This window comes from Haliotis cracherodii, unplaced genomic scaffold (genome assembly GCF_022045235.1).
Source record: "Haliotis cracherodii isolate W230 unplaced genomic scaffold, xgHalCrac1.p SCAF_1, whole genome shotgun sequence".
Taxonomy (NCBI): Eukaryota; Metazoa; Mollusca; class Gastropoda; order Lepetellida; family Haliotidae; genus Haliotis; species Haliotis cracherodii.
In genome coordinates this window covers 64148704-64169550 of record NW_027266264.1, presented here as the reverse complement: position 1 = coordinate 64169550, position 20847 = coordinate 64148704, and the positions used below count along the sequence as shown (strand labels likewise).

Sequence of the window (20847 nt, the reverse complement as noted above, 5' to 3'; positions counted from 1 at the left end):
TGGTAAACGTCTGAGACCCGCATCACCTCCCTTATTAAGCAGACACCCGTGATATAACTGGAACACTGTTAAAAGCGGCGTTAAACACAGCTCACTCACTCACTCAGATCATGATGTTTTTGTTTTTACAGTTTATGATGACGTTTACGTGTTGGCAGTTTATGATAATGTTTAAGTGTTGATAGTTTATGATGATTTTCAAGACTAGTTGACAGTTCAGAACGCCGTTAATCGTCGACAGTTTATGATTATTCTTGCATTGTGATAGTTGATGGTGATGTTTAAGTTTATGACGGTGTTAAGGTATTGGCAGTTTGTGATGACGTTTACATGTTGACAGTTTATGATGATGTTTAAATGTTTGACAGTATATAAGAAGGTTCACGTGTTGACAGTTTGTAATGATGTTTAAATGTTTGACAGTATATAATAAGGTTTACGTGTTGACAGTTTGTAATGATGTTTAAATGTTTGACAGTATATAATAAGGTTCACGTGCAGGTCAATGCTAATGTGTAAACGTTGACAGCAGTTCATGATATTGTTTAAGTGATAACAGTTCATAGCAGTTAATGTAAAAAATTACAATATATTTGTAATTTCTAAAACTGATAAACGATATGTACATGGCTTAACAAAAGCGTGTCATTAAAAATATGTACGAAGTTTACGATTTGATGTCATCATTGACGTATTGCCGACGTTAGACAGCATCATTAATGAAGTGATATGCATCACAACCGATCACAACCATTCACTGTTGGTTTCATTATGGTACAGTTAGCTTAGGATTGTTGTAAATATTGCAAAGTACAAAGTGCAGATAATAAAAGGATAACATCCGTGTGAGTGCGTGCGTCCGTGTGTATGTGTCCGTGTGTGTGTGTGTGTGTCTGTGTGCGTGTGTGTGTGTGTGCGTGCGTCCGTGTGTGTGTGTGTGTGTGTGTGCGCGTGCGTGCGTGCGTGCGTGTTGTGTGTGTTGTGCGTGCGTGCGTGCGTGCGTGCGTGCGTGCGTGCGTGCGTGCGTACGTGCGTGCATGTATGCATCGTACTGATGTGGGCACCTGGGGTTCCTTTGGCTCCTCGTCTAAGGTGCCGCAATTCGCGGTTTCTGTCTAAAGCTTGCCAAAAACCTGTGATCATGGGTTGAAATCCAATATGTTTCTTGGTTCATTAGAGCCATACGTGTATCCTTGTTCGTTGATTTCACCAAAGTGGTAAGCGTCTAAGACCTCCCACATGAAACTGACAAGCCGTGATGTAAATGACATACTATCCAATTACAAAGCGGTCTTATACTGATCTTGGCAAACACAAAAGGCAAAACACACGTTTTGTAAAATCAGGATAACACCCGCAGTTATGTAATATAACCTACACGAATGGCATTCTCCATACACAGTGTTTGTTAGATCATGTAAATCATCTAATCAAATAAAACTTAGAGAAATTGGTTTCGCAAAAGTATATTTACACAATTCATCAATATGTAACAGAATGATTATATTTGCTCCCATGAACAATTGATAGACGACCCGTGAAGATACGTGGTAGAAGAGGTCTTCAGCAACCCATGCTTGTCGTAAAAGGCGACTTTGATCGAGTGGTCAGACTCGCTGACGTAGTTGATGCATGTCTCCATATCCCAAATGCGTGGATCGATAATCATGATGTCAATCACTGGATTGTCTGGTCCAGACCCGATTATTTACAGACGTTAGTCATATAGCTGGAATATTGCTGTGTGCGGCGTTAAACAACAAACAAAACAAACATTACGACGATAACGGTGTAAGTTTGTAACATTGCATGTTAGAATATGTGTATAAATATATTGCTGTATAAAACAACATTTTTTATGTCGCATCCTGTGTTATTTTTATGACGAAAAATAGTTAAAATACGGATACTGAAAACAATTATCCACTGACATGTTTGATAACGTCTCTATGGCAAAATGTATTGGACAATGTTTCATTGCTTTTTCACTGCTTCCTTTCATCAAGTGATATACTGAATACTTGTGTAGAAGCATACATTCTTTCTATACGAACTTTTCAGCAAGTGTCGGTCGTATAGCAGACATAAGATCAATGTCAATATGAAGATATTGCAAGAAGATACCAAAAAAAGTTGGATATAAAAGAAATTAAAAAAGAAGTGCTGGTTTACCTTTTCCCAGGTGTATATATGAATAAATAAAGACAAAGTCATTTCATATTCATTGCTGACAACATAGTACATTGTACGATTCCCAATATATCATATTAATCTTATGTTAATGAATCACTATCACATACGGATGTTACCAAAGGTGAGCTTATCCAGGTTGAATATTGTGAATAAAAGTCACAAATCCCTTTCCGTAATAATAAGAAATATCCCTTGTACGATACCCTGAGCAATGGTTGCATGACGCGCTTTGAAATCGTAGAAAGCGCATGCTAAATTGTATTTGATTGTACACTGAAGCTGCTGGAATATCCCTCGGCATAATAAAAAGAGAGTTGACTATTAGAAAGTTGAAGTCATCCCAGCTGTCATACAGTCTTTGTCACTCTGAATCTTTATGCATAAATGTAAATATGAAACAATGTATGATAAAATCAGATCTTTTGACTAATGACATTCCTTTTCTGTGATCCATTCATAGAGCTATAATCACTAATTTGCCTTTTACGCTCAATGGAATCTGTTTTCCCAGATAATCGAGACTGAATTTTCTCTGGCGTTGACATTTTGAATCAATTTATTATACTGATATTGATATATCACGTTAATATAAAACGTCAACGCCAGAGAATAGCGGTCTTGATTATCCGCCTAAATAGATTCCATTGGGCGTAAAACGCAAAATAGCGGTGAAAGGACCAGACATTCATTTTTCTGTCAACTTAGTGTGGATAATGATCTAACCAAGGTAGTCCACGCAAACGAACAAATGTATCTAAAATGTTTTGTAAGTACAGTATATCTGAAGCTTCAGGTTCCCGACGGGTGTGCTTCAGCATAAATGTTTAGTAGATCTACGTATAAAAGCAACGCATTATTTGTTTGTTTCTTGATTGACATCATGAGCATCGATCTACGGAATTGGGATACGATAACATGCATACCAAGTCAGCGAGCCTGACCACACGATCCTGTTAGTCGCCCCTTACGACAATCATGGGTTGCTAAAGACCTATTCTCTACCGGGTCTTCAAGGGTAAGAAGGTCGGTTTAAAGGAACACACGTTTCGACTATCGCGTGAGGTGGGATATGGTACTGGGGCGGATGAAAACCTTCAGTTAGTTATGTGAATGATGCCTATACACTCCAGTAGGTTGGTGTAAAAAAAACCTTTCCATATTCAATAGCAACCTCTGCTAAAGGCAGAGTCGATTGTACGATTCCGGCTATACGATGAGCATGTGTTTATGAATCACTATCGAATAGTGATGATACCGCGTGTTCGCGAAAAGGTGATCGTTTCTGTCCCACCGGTGGCACTCGTCACAAACAGACGCAAAGGCAAGACAATTGTTCACCTGAAAAGACACGGGAACATAATGTACAAGTCAAAATAAGGAATTGCCTCCAGTCATAATTGTGATTGACACATGCTTAATATACTACACATCTGTACATATGTGGAGAATCGAACCCGGTATTCGGCGTGACGAGCAAACCTTTACCCACTCACCATTACATGGATATCAAATATTTTGTTAATAACGTATTCATTGATTCAGTGTAACTGCATATCGTTACGTAGTCTATTGTTTTGCATGTACCATGACGAGGACAAGCACCATTTCTTTACACAGAACAATTAAATCAAGCCACACTTTAATGCTGGGATATCAGCTTACTCTGTATCTGCAGTAAACATCCCCTTATTCCTTGAAGACACATCAAAAGCTACCACTACCATGTCTCACGTTATATACACAGTGTGTTAACTGAACCGATTTCAATACAACATGACCCCCTATTTTGGAGTCTTGTCTGCCGGGTTAAACCAGTTGACTGGAACTACCATAAAACTAATTACCGCCCTTCATGAAGACGTTTTGTACTGAGGCAAGGCATTAAGAATATTCCTTATTCTGCCGGATGAAATGCGAACCCCGGACCAGGAAATCATGGACTTTTCGTATGGACCACGTCGGTTTTACGATCAATTTCTGTGGAGTCGGAACACGGTGTGGATTTTGACTATTTACGACCGGTTCCCTAGATTTCTTCCGAGAATGTTCCTCCTGGTTTATTGTTTTCGTTACCAGTACAACAATTAGATGTATTTCTATTTTCTTATACGAATATGGTGTAGTCTTTATCTCATATATTCGAGTCATTTACATTATTATCCGTTGGGTCTATTGGCATTTCGAAATTGAAAGAACAAGACATGAAATGTTTATGCCTATCAACTTCAGACGAAGGGGCAAGAACTAGCCCTGAAACATCGTTACAACTATAAGTTGTTGTCCATAAACGTTTCATATCTTTATCCCCTTCGTTATTTATTATAACAATAAAACTCTTTTTTGTATTTCTTCTAACGCTATATTTATATTTCATCTGGCAGATAACAGAAATCCTACTCTCTCTCTCTCTCTCTCTCTCTCTCTCTATATATATATATATATATATATATATATATATATATATATATATATATACATACACACACACACATATATATATATATATATAATATATATATATATATATATATATATATATATATATATATATATATATATATATATATATATATATATATATATATGTGTGTGTGTTAGGTAAGGTATTATACATATTTTTCGAAAGAAAAATATTGATGAAACATACTTTAACAACGAAGAAATTATTTTACTTAATGGCATAACAGGGATTACGTACAAGACGCGTATTGTACTTGTGGAACGCGCCTAAATCCCATTGAATCAAGCTGATAAGTATGTATATTAGCACCATTCTTGTAATGATCCAGATATTTATTAGCATTATACTTATGGAGTGCTTAGTACAATACTGACACATTGAAACAACCACTTCCACGCAATATCGTTAGCTGACATTGACACGTTACGTAATACACTCAACAGTGATAGAACAACGCCTTAATCTGAATTCATATATGACAGATACACGTAAACGATACGGTTCAGAATCCGAGTGTGATTCTGTTACATTGGATTTCAGAAATCACAAATACAGCGTATGTGTTATTAAACTAACATCTGTGTCAGTCAGCTGGCGATATTGATTGGATCACACATGACAAGGCTGACACAACCAAACTGTGTTGACACGACTACTGTGTTGTACAATGCATTCATTGTTAGACTGCTTCATTAGGCAGTTAAATATATCAAGCTATTTACAATGGAAGTTAATGAATGTCAGTGTTATGGATTTACTTATACCAGTATATCTGGATTCCTGAATATAATCAGCGAGTGTATTCAAGTGATTATCGAGCGATTTGTTGGAGTAAAAGAGCTACATGTTTGTAGGTCAAAGGTTGATAAGCACAATACCATTATACAAGAGCCATGGAGATTAGTTACACAATACCTGAAGTGGGAGTGTGTGTGTGTGTGGGAGTGTGTGTGTGTGTGTGTGGTGGTGGGGTGGGGGGTTAGGATTTCGTTCACTTGAGTTCAGTTGTGTTGTGAATGTGTTGTTGTGTGTTGATTCTTCTTTGAATATTTAGTTTGTGCATAAATATGCATATTTTTTATAAATTTTAATTAAAACGTCAACTGATTTGGTATTCTATATACCAACAGCATGGATGCGATGTAAGTATCTATCTGTTTATGACAAGGGATATTATGGGAAACAACTTCCTTATTACACATAGACAACGTTTCATGGCTACTTATTGCCTCTTCCTCAATGAGGTGAATGCAAAGGGCAAGATTGAGCTCGGCATCGTTGTCTATGTATAATTAAGAAGTTACTCGAAATAATGATGGAAATAATATTATTGAGTCACTGAAAATCAGTGATGACACCAGGTGTTCACCAAAAAGGTAAGCATGTCCTGCTCTACCGATAGCTGATGTTGTACCAATAAGTTGGGTTGAGATTGAATATGCCTGTCAATTCACCATGTTTGGGGAAGAAGTAGCCTTGAAACATTGTTAATGTATTGTACAGAAGTTGTGTGTGATCACAATGCTGCAGTCCTGCGATGTAAGCGTTCTGTAACATTTAGTAACTACATTAAAGAGCACATCAATCTTCACAACTGGGGAAGAATTGCTTTTGCACTCGTGTTCAAAATATCTTCATTGTTGTGAACTTGATATGAGACTAAATTACTACAGAAATAAATGATTGATTGTAAAGAAGTTGAGTTATGCATCGTAAAGAATTGTTATCCACAACATTCTTGTAAATATGGGAAGTGTTTTGTGACATTTGTTTACCTGATGTCCCTCTGACACGTTGTGTATCTATAATGTAGTTATCAATAATATTCCTTGTGAAAATTATATCCAACTTCTAAATGCTCACAAAGACTCTGTCTATATGATGTTATTATTTTTGTTACAATCAATGTCAGCTTTGTTTACGTTGCTGCATTATAACGGCAAATTGTCCTGAAGAAGAAAATATTCATGTTCCTTTGATGTATAAGATGGGTTGTTCTGTAGATATACAATATAAGTACTCTGTTCGATGTTCGAGTTCAATGGTTATGTGTATTTGCTACCCTTTGACGTCCCATACAGCTGTTAGAAGATGACAGTTGTTATTTATACACAAAGGTTTCGCGAACATGTGTTGTCCTCAAGATCTTTACTTCACGTGATTTATTGATTTCCACCATGATCCAATAATAATTGAAGGATTAAAAGTGTCTAGTTGCTTTGGTAACGGAAATCAGCAATGGGTTTTTTCACACAGATTGTACGTTTTCTGTCTTTCTTTATTTCATGTTTTACACTGAAAATCAATTCGGTCGATACCACTCCTATGAAAAAGCTGAATGAATTTGTATAATATTATTAAAACATAACACATCTGTGAAAATGCAAAAGTATTCTTCTTTAATTCAGTTTCTTTGTTGAGCGCTAAAACCTATATGTTGGTCTAATTTTAACATGTGTTAAACTATGTAGTCTGATCATTTTACAGACATTTCAATCACCACGAGGAAAAGACAGGATAATTTCAATTCCAGTGTGGGAGTACTTGATGTTAATATTCAAGTTATCGTACTTTTCACTCATAGGCAACTATTCCCGTCTTAAACAGCGGATTACGAATGACGAAACTGGCGGAACCAGAGCTTGAGGCATTTATATAAGTCGTCATTCGTTAAGCAAAACATCCCAAATTTCTGATGCTTATCTAAGATGAAAAGTATTCTTCTATGAGTAGGAAAAACAAACTGGCGCAGCACGTGAGTCTAAATATAGACTTTTCAGCTGTCGCGCATGCAGAGGCTGTGGACGACTGGCTTGTGTGTATCAGCGGCCTATACCTCCCTCAACATTCAAGTCGTCTCCAAAAGCTCCACTTTCTCGCAAATCGATCGCGCGGAGGCCGAAACGTGAAGTATTATTTCGGCTCTTCTTGAATCTAATCTGTGTTGTGTGTAAGAGGAAACGGCGATGTCAGTCACAACGCTGGTAGCTGAAGTGTGACGCCCCCCCTACTCTCCTCCTCTTCTTTCACACCTACCTAACGCGCACTTATTATCCACAAGGGGAACCATTTTTCTCGAGGAGAGCAATTTTCTCTACCTATGTAGAAACACCTACAACTCATTCATCAACTTTCTGTGTGTGCCAAGACGCGTGTGCCGACTTTTCCCTGTGGCGGGTGGTACGGGAGCTTGGTCTATATCCGTGCTAATCCTCAAGTCTCTAAATAATCTGCCGTGACAAGGCGCGTGTCGATCTGTTGCTGGAGAAACAGCGGTGCTAGGACCAAGCTGTGCGCCCTCAGATAATTGGAGTATTAAGTTTGTTTGTGTGATAACCTCTTTCTGCAGCTCAGAGCTGATACCACGCTTCAATTCGACAAAGTGCCTCCACCCCTGTATGCATTCCTATTGGAGAAAACTCATTTCGTTAATTCGACCAGGAGGTGCTTTCCGGAAAAATCGAAATTATACTTTTGGATACTGCCTGTTCCCGGCTCGTAATTGTGGCTTTGCAAACTCAGTCAGAAGTGATTAAAATGCGTTTAGCTTATAGTTATTTTCACCAAACAGGATTGTTGTGATCGGCAAGTGTCGGTCGTGCTCTATCGGCTGTGGTAGCATCTGGGGCGAGCACAATACTTCCGCTTGCCTGACTCGCGTCTGATCAGGAATCGAATGTTGTTGAGAAGTGGACACCTTCACCATGAAACCCCTGAATTTAGCGCTGTTTGCGCTGTCGACGGTGGCGTGTGTCGTCTGCGAGCAGCGAATAGAACCTCATGCCAAAAAATTATATTTTGATTTGATGACATACAGAAATTACAATCCGCTCATCAAACCTTCTGGTGACGCTGATGGAAAGCTGACAGTGAAGTTGGGAATGCGACTCTCACAGTTGCTGGATGTGGTGAGTGAAATTTGATTATCTAAACATATGTGTATTGTGTCTAATCATGTTATTGTTTAATATTAACATGTGTTTGTTTTCCATTCAAGATTGTGATAATGATAAGGACAAGATAATGCATATAAATGGTGTTGTTTTTAACTCTCGTGTGTATATTTTCTAGAGATTACATAAAATATATACCGGGATAGTGTAATTGGTTACATGAGTATTGCTAGTATTAAATTTGAAATTGTTTTAAATGTCGCACTATTTTCAAAAGCTTTGAATTGTGTATCAGATGGTGTATAAATAGTATATACCCATTCCTATGCATCATCTCAGGCAAGATGCTTTCGTGACATAATATCGCAAATGTATTGTGACATCATATTTCGTTACCATTGAGACGACAGCAATGTCTGAAGCCCGTGTGATCCAAGTAGCTGTGATTGACTGTTATTTCCTTAAGTACTTAGTATCAGTGATCTCCCATCCCATGTTATCTGCCATCGACATGTCGCCAGGACTTACATCAGCTATAGTCACGTGTCAGTCAACTGTCTCTATTATTCACCACTTGAGAATTCTGAAATATGTATGAATATCAATAATTTTGATATGTATGTAAAACCATGTGAGCACATATCAAAATACTGTTAATGTTGTTAAAAAGCTTTGGTAGTGTTTGTTAAATCACAGTTTGAAGATGAGCCAATCATGCTACCTAATTATCTTCAGTTGATAACATGAAAAAGTAATGATATAAAGTTGCAGCAGTTACCAACGTTACCAACTATATATCCAGGCACCGCAAGTTCCTAATCTAATTAGATTTATCAGTGCAATCTTCTAATGAGGCTAATGTTATGTAGGCGTTATCCTGCTTCCGCATCACATCAATACTCTCATAAAAATAAATGGTTACAGAAAGCACCAAACACATTTGAGGTGAATGATGCTGAAATTGTTTTAAATCTTAGCCTGTATCGTGCGTCCATAATTCTGGCACCCTTGGACATTTTATTCGTATTTTAAACTTTTCACTTGACGAGATTTTAGGGGACACCAGTTATAAACAATGAACGATCTCCATTGAACAAATAAACTTGAAGTTTATGGGGCCAGGTGCGCATGCGTTTGAGGGTATTTTGAAAACACGATGGAGATAACTCTCAACCTTGCTATTAACCTCCCAACGTTTATTGAGTTAAACAGGGAATTGAAACGAGATTCTACGAGACTTTTACAAGAAGAAGAGAGATTGCATGTTACATGTTGACGTGAATAGTAATTCACGTTAATGAGCAGCGGGAGATGGATTTGCAATTGGGTGCTTGAAACAAATTATGAAATAACAGCAATGGTTATTTACAGCGTACAGGGTATCCAACAGGACGCACGTGCATCGTTCATGTTTGAGACACAAAAGAATAGATGTGTGACTGTTTACCTTTTAAACTGTTTTAACTGTTTTTACCAGCTTATATATATATATATATATATATATATATATATATATATATATATATATATATATATATATATATCTGCTGATCTTATAGGATATACACCTACACCTGCTGATGTTATAGGATATACACCTACACGATAGCAGTAAATAGTTCTAGCTCACCAGATATCATTACATTTAACCCAAACTGATATATGCAAATATGTTTTTCTGTAATATTTACATGAAGTCTTTTTGCTTCCTACAGATGTGTTATCTTTATGAAAATAGCTTCCTCTCCTGGTGGGGAAGCGGTTACTCAATCCATTTTTACAAATCTGCACATCACATTCCAGGGTAATATTTCCTCTTGGTGCCTGGCTTCGTTTGTTCCTTAATATATGGCGTCAACCCTCTTAACACAAAGTACACATTCTAAAGCAATTGTCAATACAAGACCATTTCAGAACTATAAGAGTTATATTTATATTTGTTTTGGCCATCTTGGGTTTACAACAAGAGCTGTGACAGCTGTTTTAAACACATGCACTGTTGCAGTATATTAAAGAGCACAGGTAGAGCTGTTGACTGTTGCCTATCCATTTCTCTTTCTTCTTGCTCCCTGTAGGCTTGCTGTCACAGATGGTGTTTTTCTTTAACTGCAGCTATAAATAGTTTCACCGGGAGCGCTATGTAGGCAACACACTGTCTGCTCTTTAATTACTCATCAGATAAAATACATCATGTGTAATACAACGTCACTGACAGAAGCCATGACATTCAAGGTAATTGCCAATGTTCAAGGATAAAACTTCTAACATATCCCACTTGGTTTTAATAATTACCTTCCTTTCACCTTAAACTTTGAAATATTGCATATGCCATGACGTAGAATTGCCTTGCATTAAAAGGTTTCAGAAGATTCTGTTGTATGACATAGGGAACTTTTAACTGCTGTAATTTCATCCAATTGTTACGCTTTAGTGAGGCGTTTCTGCTTGATTACTTGTGTCGGTCTTTACTTTGCTATGAGATATGTTCTGTGATAATATGGATGACATGGACGTAACATATGTCTCATCTTGTTCCTGAATCATACCTTGCAGCATCTGGGAGCACAGTCTCATAAGCATTATCAAATGGCTATGCAGATTGCGTCCCTTAGGCGTGACAGGAACCTATTGTAGGTTCGAACCCTTTTGCAACATGTTTATTATTTCATCAATTCGGGCTTTCCTCTCACACGAAGCTGATACAACGTGATATATAATAAGTGAGTGTTAGTTCAGCAGTAGTGTTCAAAGCGTTAAACCAAACTCAATCACTCAAATATGTCCTCTGGGATTGCATACATATTCCACACCAAACAACGTGCCAGTCTTACCCAAAATGTTGATTCTGCATCGACATGAAATTCCACGTGCAAGAGTAAATATGTGAACAAAATATAGTATGTTTAACTGTATTAATGCAAGGACCGATTTGTTTACGTTATCTTTAATCCGCGAATTCGATGTTGAAATAGGAAGAATGAGTGAATCAATTAATACAAACAATCCACGCGGGGGACGTTGAACCCCGGTATTCAGCGTGAACGACCCAACCCTTTAACCACAATGCTAACCCAGTCCACAAGCTTATGAAGGTATAATGCGTTAAACTGAAAGCCTTTATTGGAAATCTTATACTTATCCGAGGCCTTCCTGAGATACTGAAATATAAACTTTCCCATTGGTTTCACTGTGACACGGGACTAGGGGCTACTTTGGAAATCGGAACTCTACTCATTATAGTGACATATGATTGACTAAGTAAGAAATGATCTGCTGGTATCCTCAGTGGATAAACATATGTACTACACTGCCGGGCAAACGAAAGTATACACTTGAAAATTCACACTTCACTCTGCTCATTACTTTTGTTTGTTTGTTTGTTTGTTGTTTAACGCCGCACTCAGCAATATTCCAGCTATATGACGACGGTCTGTAAATAATGGACCAGACAATCCAGTGATTAGGGAATCTAGTGAATTGGGATCGATGACATGCATCAACCAAGTCAGCGAGTCTGACCACCCGATCCCGTTAGTCGCCTCTCTCGACAAGCATAGTCGCCTTTTACGGCAAGCATGGGTTGCTGAAGACCTATTCTACCCCGGATCTTCACGGGTCTCCTCATTACTGTGCACTCTGAAACTGCGATCCCCATGGTCCTTGAGACGCCATGTGTCATCACCTGGTGTGGTATTTTCATTGATATGATGCATGTGATATCACCTATACCAAACAAATACATCACTATCGAATAAACATGGTTGTACACTTTCCTTTGCCCACTGTTTATTGCAAGCACAATGTAAATTTCTCAATTGTAGTTACATACTATTTATTTAATTTTCGAGTTCACAAAGTTTCAGACATTGCAATTATTGCACAATACTGTCCACAACTCAATTCAATAAATGTCAGCCTCATTGTAGATTCAATTAAAGGGTAGAGCCTCCACGTGTTCAACTAGGACCAGCTGTTACTCTGATGAATATCACGGCCCGAACACATGTCTATATCACATTACCTTATTTGGTGACACAATGGAAAATATTGACTTTTATTAAAATATATGTTCATACAAGAAACACGCGTATGATAGAGTATTATTAACGCGTGTGTCTGTTGCCTTAAAACATATTTTGATTGCATGTACAATAGGATTCGTATCATTTCTATTGATGGGTATTTTGCAATGTTGATGTATCCGATGTTTACCGGATGTATATTGTAATTATCTATTGACAATACGACCCTGTACTTAGTAAAGGCTGGTAACAATATATGAACTGGCGGGAAAAAGAAAGTACACAGTTGACTATTGGATTTGACCAAAACATTACAAACGTTATCAAAACATTACTTATCTGAAGATTGTTGGCGACACAGCAAACTTAGCGTCCAAAACACAGCTTTGATACCCGTTTCAAAAACATCACTATCGATTCATCATTTATTAGATGTACATGGGTGTACACTTTACTTTGCCACGGCAGTTTGTTTAGTTTCTCACGCATTTACACAAACGAAATTCAGATATTGATCAGCATTTTACTTTTATCAAATTAGTGAGGGCGTGTTCGACGGACTGAAGTGAAAGCTTTAACAAAACAAAACTACAAAACATTAACATATAAACAAGTACATCATTTCAGTATTATGAAAGGATATACAGCGATTAGAAGTCGGAATACTGAAAATTGTGTTCATGGAACACGTGAACAATACTTGTCGTTGGATACCATGACTGTTGTTCTGTTTGGAGATTATTATAAATTTTGAACCTCCTTTGCCCTCTGATTCTTTGTAATCCCCCAATACACTACTGTGTCACCACTGTAGGATTAGTGGCTGCAAACTCGCCCTTTACTTAGGGTATTAACCTCGGTACAATAATACGTCTCTTCTGTGAAGGCCCTGGGGTATGTCTGGAATAAACATATTGAGTCAGCTCTCGTGTACGATTTCTGTTAAAATTGATGGGACAACGGTCTTTCTTATGTGGTTAACTCTCGTTCCCTGTAGATTACAGTACACCCCAACAGATGGATAAAAATCCATACTTGTTATCGAGTTTTGTCATATATATAACGAACTTCTCGAAATAGACGTACATATACAAAACATAAACATAATCCTTAACAAAAACCTTTTCCATCTTAATTCTGTTATCATGTTAACTGTTATCTATAGATGTAATAATTTATTAAATTTGTCCTGAAAATGGAAGTATACTCTGCAAAAAAGGAAGTATATTTAATTTATCATATAGATAATTAACAAATGGTAATTTATTGTTCAAAATTGGCAGACATTTTCATTGACCCAGGTCCCAGATTTTCAGAATGAAAATCATCTGTTCTCAGTATCTTGTATGACCACCATTTGAGACCAAAACTGGCCTGGGAAATGATCACCCCCTGCAGTACTTTGTGCCAATTGTCGGACGTTCTGTGTGGTTGTTGGTGACGTTCTCGCAGTCATTGATCCAGCGCATCCCATAAATGTTCGATTGTGTTTAAATCTGTAGACATGGAGGGCCATGACAGTACCTGGGTGTTGTGATACCTCATAAAGGCTCTTGTCAGTCTTGCCGTGTGAGGTCGGGCGTTGTCTTGTTGGAAAATGACGTTCGCTTTTTGCATAATGGGAAGGACATGACGCTGAAGAATCTCACCCGCGTAACGTTTTGCCGTTATATCCCCCAGAACTTGCACCAAGTCTGTCCTACCAGTGTAGGAGATGGCTGCCCACACCATCACACGGCCACCATCAAATCTGTCCACTTCTGTTTGCAGTTTCGTGTATAACGTTCCCCGCGACGCTTGTAAACATGACGTCTACTATCCGCACTCGGCACTAATCCAAGATCGTCTCGATCGCAGTTGTGGCCATACCCCGTGACCTTGACACCATTAACGTTGTTATACGTGGTCGACCGGATCTAGGAAGGTCCTGTGGTGTCCCGTGTGTCTATCAACGGTTCCACAGTCTTGTAATGGTGCTTGGTGCCACGTGGAAAGACCTGGCTGCTGTTTGTAGTCAGCCGATGGCGTTGTTGCGTTGGGCTTGTCAGTCGTGACATGTTTTCGCTGTTCACTTGCTGCAAGAATGTGATGGAATGCAAATGAAAACCCAAAGTTTTTTATAGCCCAACAAGTGCACGTGCATGTCATGTTAGTGTGTTTCGGCGACAAGCTGTCACGTGGTTGTGCTTTTTGCGATTTTGCGATCTTTTCACCAAATGTTTTCCTACATAAATCAATCCCAATCCATGCAAAAATGACCGATTCATTTTTGTATTAATTTTGCATGGATGTCGGCAACACTGTCAGATATTTACGATGTTACTGCTGTTGCATTTCTGTTTTTCCACTGTGTAACACTGCACGTAAGCCGTGGATTAACGACAGATTCGTGTTATTTCGTCATTTTCTCTGGTAATGTGTGAATTAATGGAAGCATCGCCTTATATCACAGGTGAAGCAAACATGTAAGTTTAGACAAACAGTAGTCTCCAAGGTGCATAATTTTGTTATCTGGAACACACAAGAACAAATCTCCTCCCCCCTACCTAGGGCACACTGAGTGTAGCGAAGGCGTCTTTGAATGTGTCTCTTTGCTTAGACCTGTTTGAGTTATTTTCATGTGTTGGGGATACAAGTTTCAAAACTGTACGGTTTTGACGCTTTGATTTGCATCTCGCTGACCTTATAGGTATACATTTCTAAATTTGCAGTTTGGGAATAAAAACATCCACGTTTTATTGAAGTTTCGTTAGTTTGTAAAAAGCATACATCTTGCTATAATGCTTGTTATCACTGATTGTAACAAAAGAAAAAGCAGGAATATGTTTCTTTTTGAATAGTGACTGTTTGTAATATTTGTATTATATACTATGTACATTTCTACATGGCCAAGACGAAGTTACTTGCATTATCCGATTGTAACTCAATATCTGTGAGCTAGCAACGCTATGCGACCTGTTGAATCCACGGCTGTCAGCGTGTGTTCCTCACTCGGTTCAACTGCTTAATTCTATCGATCGCTGGTCTACCAACAAAGGGACCGCCCAATAGATTAGAGTCATGTCTTGTTATCGTGGTGCATATTTCCTGTAGGGGAGTGTATATTGAATTAATAAGTTCGTAAGCCCATTTGTGCATGTGTTATATTTTAATTCAGATCATCTCTAAGCCTGCGTAAATCCTACGGGTGTCCCACACAGGCGCTCCAGTCACTCATGTGTCGTACTCTTTGTTTGATAAGCCGGTTATTGCAGTTAATCAGCTCACGTTATTATGTTTAGAGCGTGTTAAGACATGTTTCCACTTTAAGTGTCAGTTTTGAAAGTTTTTATTATGTTACCAGATGTCTAAGAAGGATAATGTGTAACAAAAACGTGCCTGTCCCTCTTTATTGATTCAGCTTTGGACACTAGATTGACAGATGGAGCCGTTTTGTAAGCTATGGCCTTACTTCGAGAAGGCGACACAAAATTATAACGAGTTACTGTTCATATCCCCAACTTATTATGATATAATACCCTGTTAGTTCGGCAACATCACAATCCCGGGGATTGCTACCGTGAGAGAACTTATATATGATGGTCTTGATGGGGGTCAGTAAAACTTGGGGCCTTTAGTCAGTAGTTCGTACTATTTCGGCTTAGTCAAAAGAAAAATACTTGAATGAAGGACAAGCTGCCATGTTGAATCTAAATTGTCAAATTTCGCTCATAGTCAGTCTGAAAGAAACTATGGGACAGCTATATCTGTTAAATTACTCCAATTCGTGGTTTGCAATAGCAAAGTTTGTTGTCGTTACTCAAATACTACTTTAATGAGATTTAGGACGATTACGATAAACAGTAAAGTTTTAATTTTAAGCAGTTTTGCTAGCCCACAGAGATATTTTGCAGTTTTTCATGGATACCCCACTCAGACAAATTATACTCCGAGGGGACCTCTCATTTCTTAGTTCATTTAATGTCGAGCAGCAGGCAGGGTATGACGCGGCTATACTATATACAGGTATGCAAATCAATATGATGTTTGATAGTCGAAAATTGATAATCATTCGAAAGCTACATCATTGAAAAGTATGATATTGTTTCATGTTTTGTGACAGGTGGATCAGGATACGGTCACCTTTTCACCTTCACCTGGTTTAATCACTAATAAATAGTAATACATGAACAGAATGCAACGATGTACTAGAAGTCGGAATCGTACAACGGACTCTGATTACAGAAGAGATTTGTTATTATCATGGAAACGGTTATGTTGCTGTTACTTGCAGTATTACTTACATTGCTCTTTTCACAGAGTGACTTAACAAATCAGAGGATCCTTAAATTAATTTTCGTGACAAAGTGTTTAGCTCGAGGCTGAGCTATTAAAGGGAGAGCATGCTATAACATGAAAGAGTTAATCTAAGCAGTCTGTCATCTGCATAGTGTAACTGGCGAGGAACTTCAAAGTTGGAATATTGCCCCAGGAAAACGCCTGGTGTGCGCCTACTGTGGTGTCACATACCAATTCGGGTCTTCTCATTAAGCAAGTTTTATGGATAGGAAGACACAAAACATGTTTTGGCTTTTCACATCTTCTCTGTACATTTCAAAAAGAGGATATGTCTTAGCGAGCGAAGTTGCTTTGAAAAGAATTTCAGTTATCTCAGGGCTTGTCATCTTCGTGTCGGGGAAAAGCTATCAATGATGCAGATCTTTGACGTTTACCGCTTTGGCGTGGTGCTGCATTGAAGCACAACTGGGGCGATTCTTGTATCAGAACCCACGGTCGGTCATCATAGGTGTAAGGGGTACAAGTATTCTGTGACTACTATTTCTACGTGTGTGTGGTACGATGTACGCTCCTGTAGACTGCTGCCTATGATACATGTTACATGTATACATGTCCTGCGCATAACCAAATTGTTAACATTCAAAAGATGTTGTTTTTCACATAATATTTCAATAATATGAATACATTGACCTTCTTTGTTCAGTGCATTTACATGCATATGAAGTTTCACACTTTCCGTGAATACATAAGAAAACAAACAAAAATACATGTATCTAATATATTTGCAACCTTTTCCTATTTGTGTGTCGAATTCCTCTGTGGCCGAGTGAATAAAGCATCTGCCGGGTGTGCGGAAGGTCGGTGGTTTGATCCCCTGGTCGCGTCTTATCAAAAGATGTTAAAATGGTACACGTTGTTACCTTGCCTGACGCTCGGGATTAAGTTTATAACAAGGAATGTTGGTTCGGTGTCAAAGTGGTAGCCATGTTAAACTTCTGCATGTTATCTCAGTGGGCTAGCACTATAAACGCACTATGAGTACTTGTTGTCACCTTGCCTGACGCTCGGGATTAAGTTTATAACAAGGAATGTTGGTTCGGTGTCAAAGTGGTAGCCATGTTAAACTTTTGCATGTTATCTCAGTGGGCTAGCACTATAATCGCACTATAAGTACTTGTTGTTACCTTGCCTGACGCTCGGGATTAAGTTTATAACAAGGAATGTTGGTTCGGTGTCAAAGTGGTAGCCATGTTAAACTTTTGCATGTTATCTCAGTGGGCTAGCACTATAATCGCACTATAAGTACTTGTTGTTACCTTGCCTGACGCTCGGGATTAAGTTTATAACAAGGAATGTTGGTTCGGTGTCTGAGTGGGTAGCCATGTTAAACTTGTGCACGTTATCTCAGCGGTCTAGCACTATTAAAGCACTAGAAGTACAATCATTTGGAACGCGGCGTTAAACCCCATTTTACCACCCCTCACCATTTGTATTTAGAACTTCAAAGCCAGAGAAGTTCAAGAAAAAAATATAAGCGAGAACGGATCAGTGTTTTTATTAAGCAAAATTTAAATGTCTATGTTAGCGTTTTGTTTACAAGAAAGAAAACCTGAATTATGTTTTTGTACAAATATTTACGTAAATAGTTTTGGTATAGATAAGTACATAGATGCAGTCTACTCTAAACACAGTTGAACACTGTAATCTACTTGTGAATACATCGTTGCGTGACTACATGCACAGCTGCTCTGGTGTAAAATGCAATCATAGCCTCATTAAATAAACAAGACTCACCTTACATAAACGCACAGGAATATACCTCATATCAATAACACTATCAAATTATGTATTTATAAAATTTCCAAGCAAAGCGACCCGAGCTAATAGTCCCAGGCTTTCCCCGATATAGAATTTCCGATCTTACCGGAACGCTATGTGTTTCCTTTCTGTTTTAATCGACTTTTATGAGGGCAACATCTGCATCAGAATTGATTTGGACGAGTTAATATGAAATTGATCCATGTATTTATGCACGACTTCACTGCCGATGTCAATTTAGCTCGTATGACTTGTTGCACAGCCAAACATACCTCGTTATAAGGATTTTGTAAGCAAAGTTAGATACTGTTTAAAACATGCTGCCCCCATCGTGTGTATTTGTTCATAATGTATTGTGTGATCTGTCATTCTGTTACATGTCAGCGGTTATATGGGTAATCTGATCAATATATAGGATAGTACAGAAACACATGCGTTTATTTATGAATGGCGTTTGTTCGTTTTTATTGTGACTAAGTCGTATTTCGTTAATAATGACTATATAAACTGCCGGGCAAAACAAAGTATACGCCCAGGTTTGATTGTGGCAGAAAATATTTTTTTTAAAAGAAGAAATGGTTATTCGATCATACGTGATACGGGTGTCATAGATGTGTTTTGGACTTAAGTTTGCAAAGTTACGTGGATGTTTTCACCCAAGTAAAGTTTTGATAATCCTTGGTCAAAAGTTTTCAAGTGTGTAACTTCTTTTCCCGGCAGTTTATAATCCATTTTGATAAGGGGGCGTGGTTTAATATATACGTCCCCAACCACTGATGTGTGTTCGCAAGAGACGACTCAAATGGAGCAGGTGGTCGGGGTCCTGATAGCATGTCACCGTATTCGATGACGTATAACTCGTTGTTCATGTTTTCAGTCACGTGTTTGCATGTTCCGGACTCGATTATTTACAGGCTGATGTAATAGAGCAATACTATTGCTGGAAGCAGCGGAAAACTATTCATTCACTCACTCTAGCACATGTTAAACGTAAGAACAACATCAACGTAAGAACAAAGTCTCCACAGTACATTCCCAACCCATTTCTGGACAGGAAGGGATGAGACATCTGTATCAAACAAAGTTCACCTTGAACTTCTTCATATGAAAAGAGCTTCAATGCCATCAACTCCTGAGACCAGACTTAGAGGCCTGTATGTAATGACAGCAGCTATATGTGATGCAAATAGGTCAATAAAATCTGACTTATTGTCAGCTCTCACGGGATGAAACCATTTCCTCTGCTTCTACCTGATCAGGTTTCTCCTGTTTCGATACCCGAAACTCATCCTTCACTTTCTGGTTGTCGTCCAAGCATTAAACAAGACACAAATCAGAATTGAAATGCCAAAAGGTAGTGTTTAATAAAATGAATTGTTCATTCTACTATGTTGATTTGAGATGATTATGTCTGCATCTCTGTGGGTGGAGGTCGTCCATGGAATGAGACAGAAGGTTATACTTCGAGCAGAAGTAATATCAATATGGCTGTCATTTTACCAGGCATCGCATATTCATTGTTGTTATACAACATGACAGAGTCGATAATTTTAATTTCATCGGTTTCGCGAATACATGGCGAAGGTATTGTCAGTTTGTCACTGCTATAGTAAAGGTGCGATAAGAATGCCTAGAAGGTACTCATTTAAATAATTCATCCAAACACAGTGAATCCTGTGTACATGTTGTAAATGCGATGTGATCTACATATGTGAGCTGAGAAATAGGTCTCAGTTTGTCAGGAGAAATATATGCATTAATATAGACAGAATTGACTAATGACATAAGACTCCGGTCGAACGATCTTCGCAACTTAACTAATCTCAATTCAGTTCCCCAAACATAGATAACACAAACGTTTTCACAGGCTGCATGTCTTCGGAAGTCGAATGATGTTTGCCAACTGACGCCGAGCAAGTAGCCCAACAAGTCAAGTCAAAACGAAGGAAATGTTCGATCGTAAAATAATCGTTCCCTTCTTACGCAAATGTCGATGTTTTATTAGCACAACAGAGGGCAAATGTAACGCTAACCCATTATGTTTGTGTAAACAAAGTGGAGCCTTTGTACTGGCCTCGTAACAAACTGGGTCTAGCGATGCAGGTTGGGATGTTTGCTTTGATGGGAATGGATGAGGTGAACAACATCCAAGGATAGCCATTGTAAGGACCGCGAGTTTTAT

At 38.3% G+C, this 20847-nt stretch overlaps 1 protein-coding gene across 1 annotated transcript in view; it reads left to right on the top strand.

Moving 5' to 3' along the window:
- The first annotated feature begins 7309 nt into the window (after positions 1-7309).
- The window catches only part of LOC139456216 (acetylcholine receptor subunit alpha-like 1), a 60928-nt gene continuing 47390 nt past the window's right edge, over positions 7310-20847 (top strand). Inside the window, exon 1 of the mRNA XM_071237841.1 lies at positions 7310-8562. Coding sequence (XP_071093942.1) covers positions 8359-8562 — 204 coding nt within the window. The 5' untranslated portion in view covers positions 7310-8358. The remainder of the gene's footprint in view (positions 8563-20847) is intronic.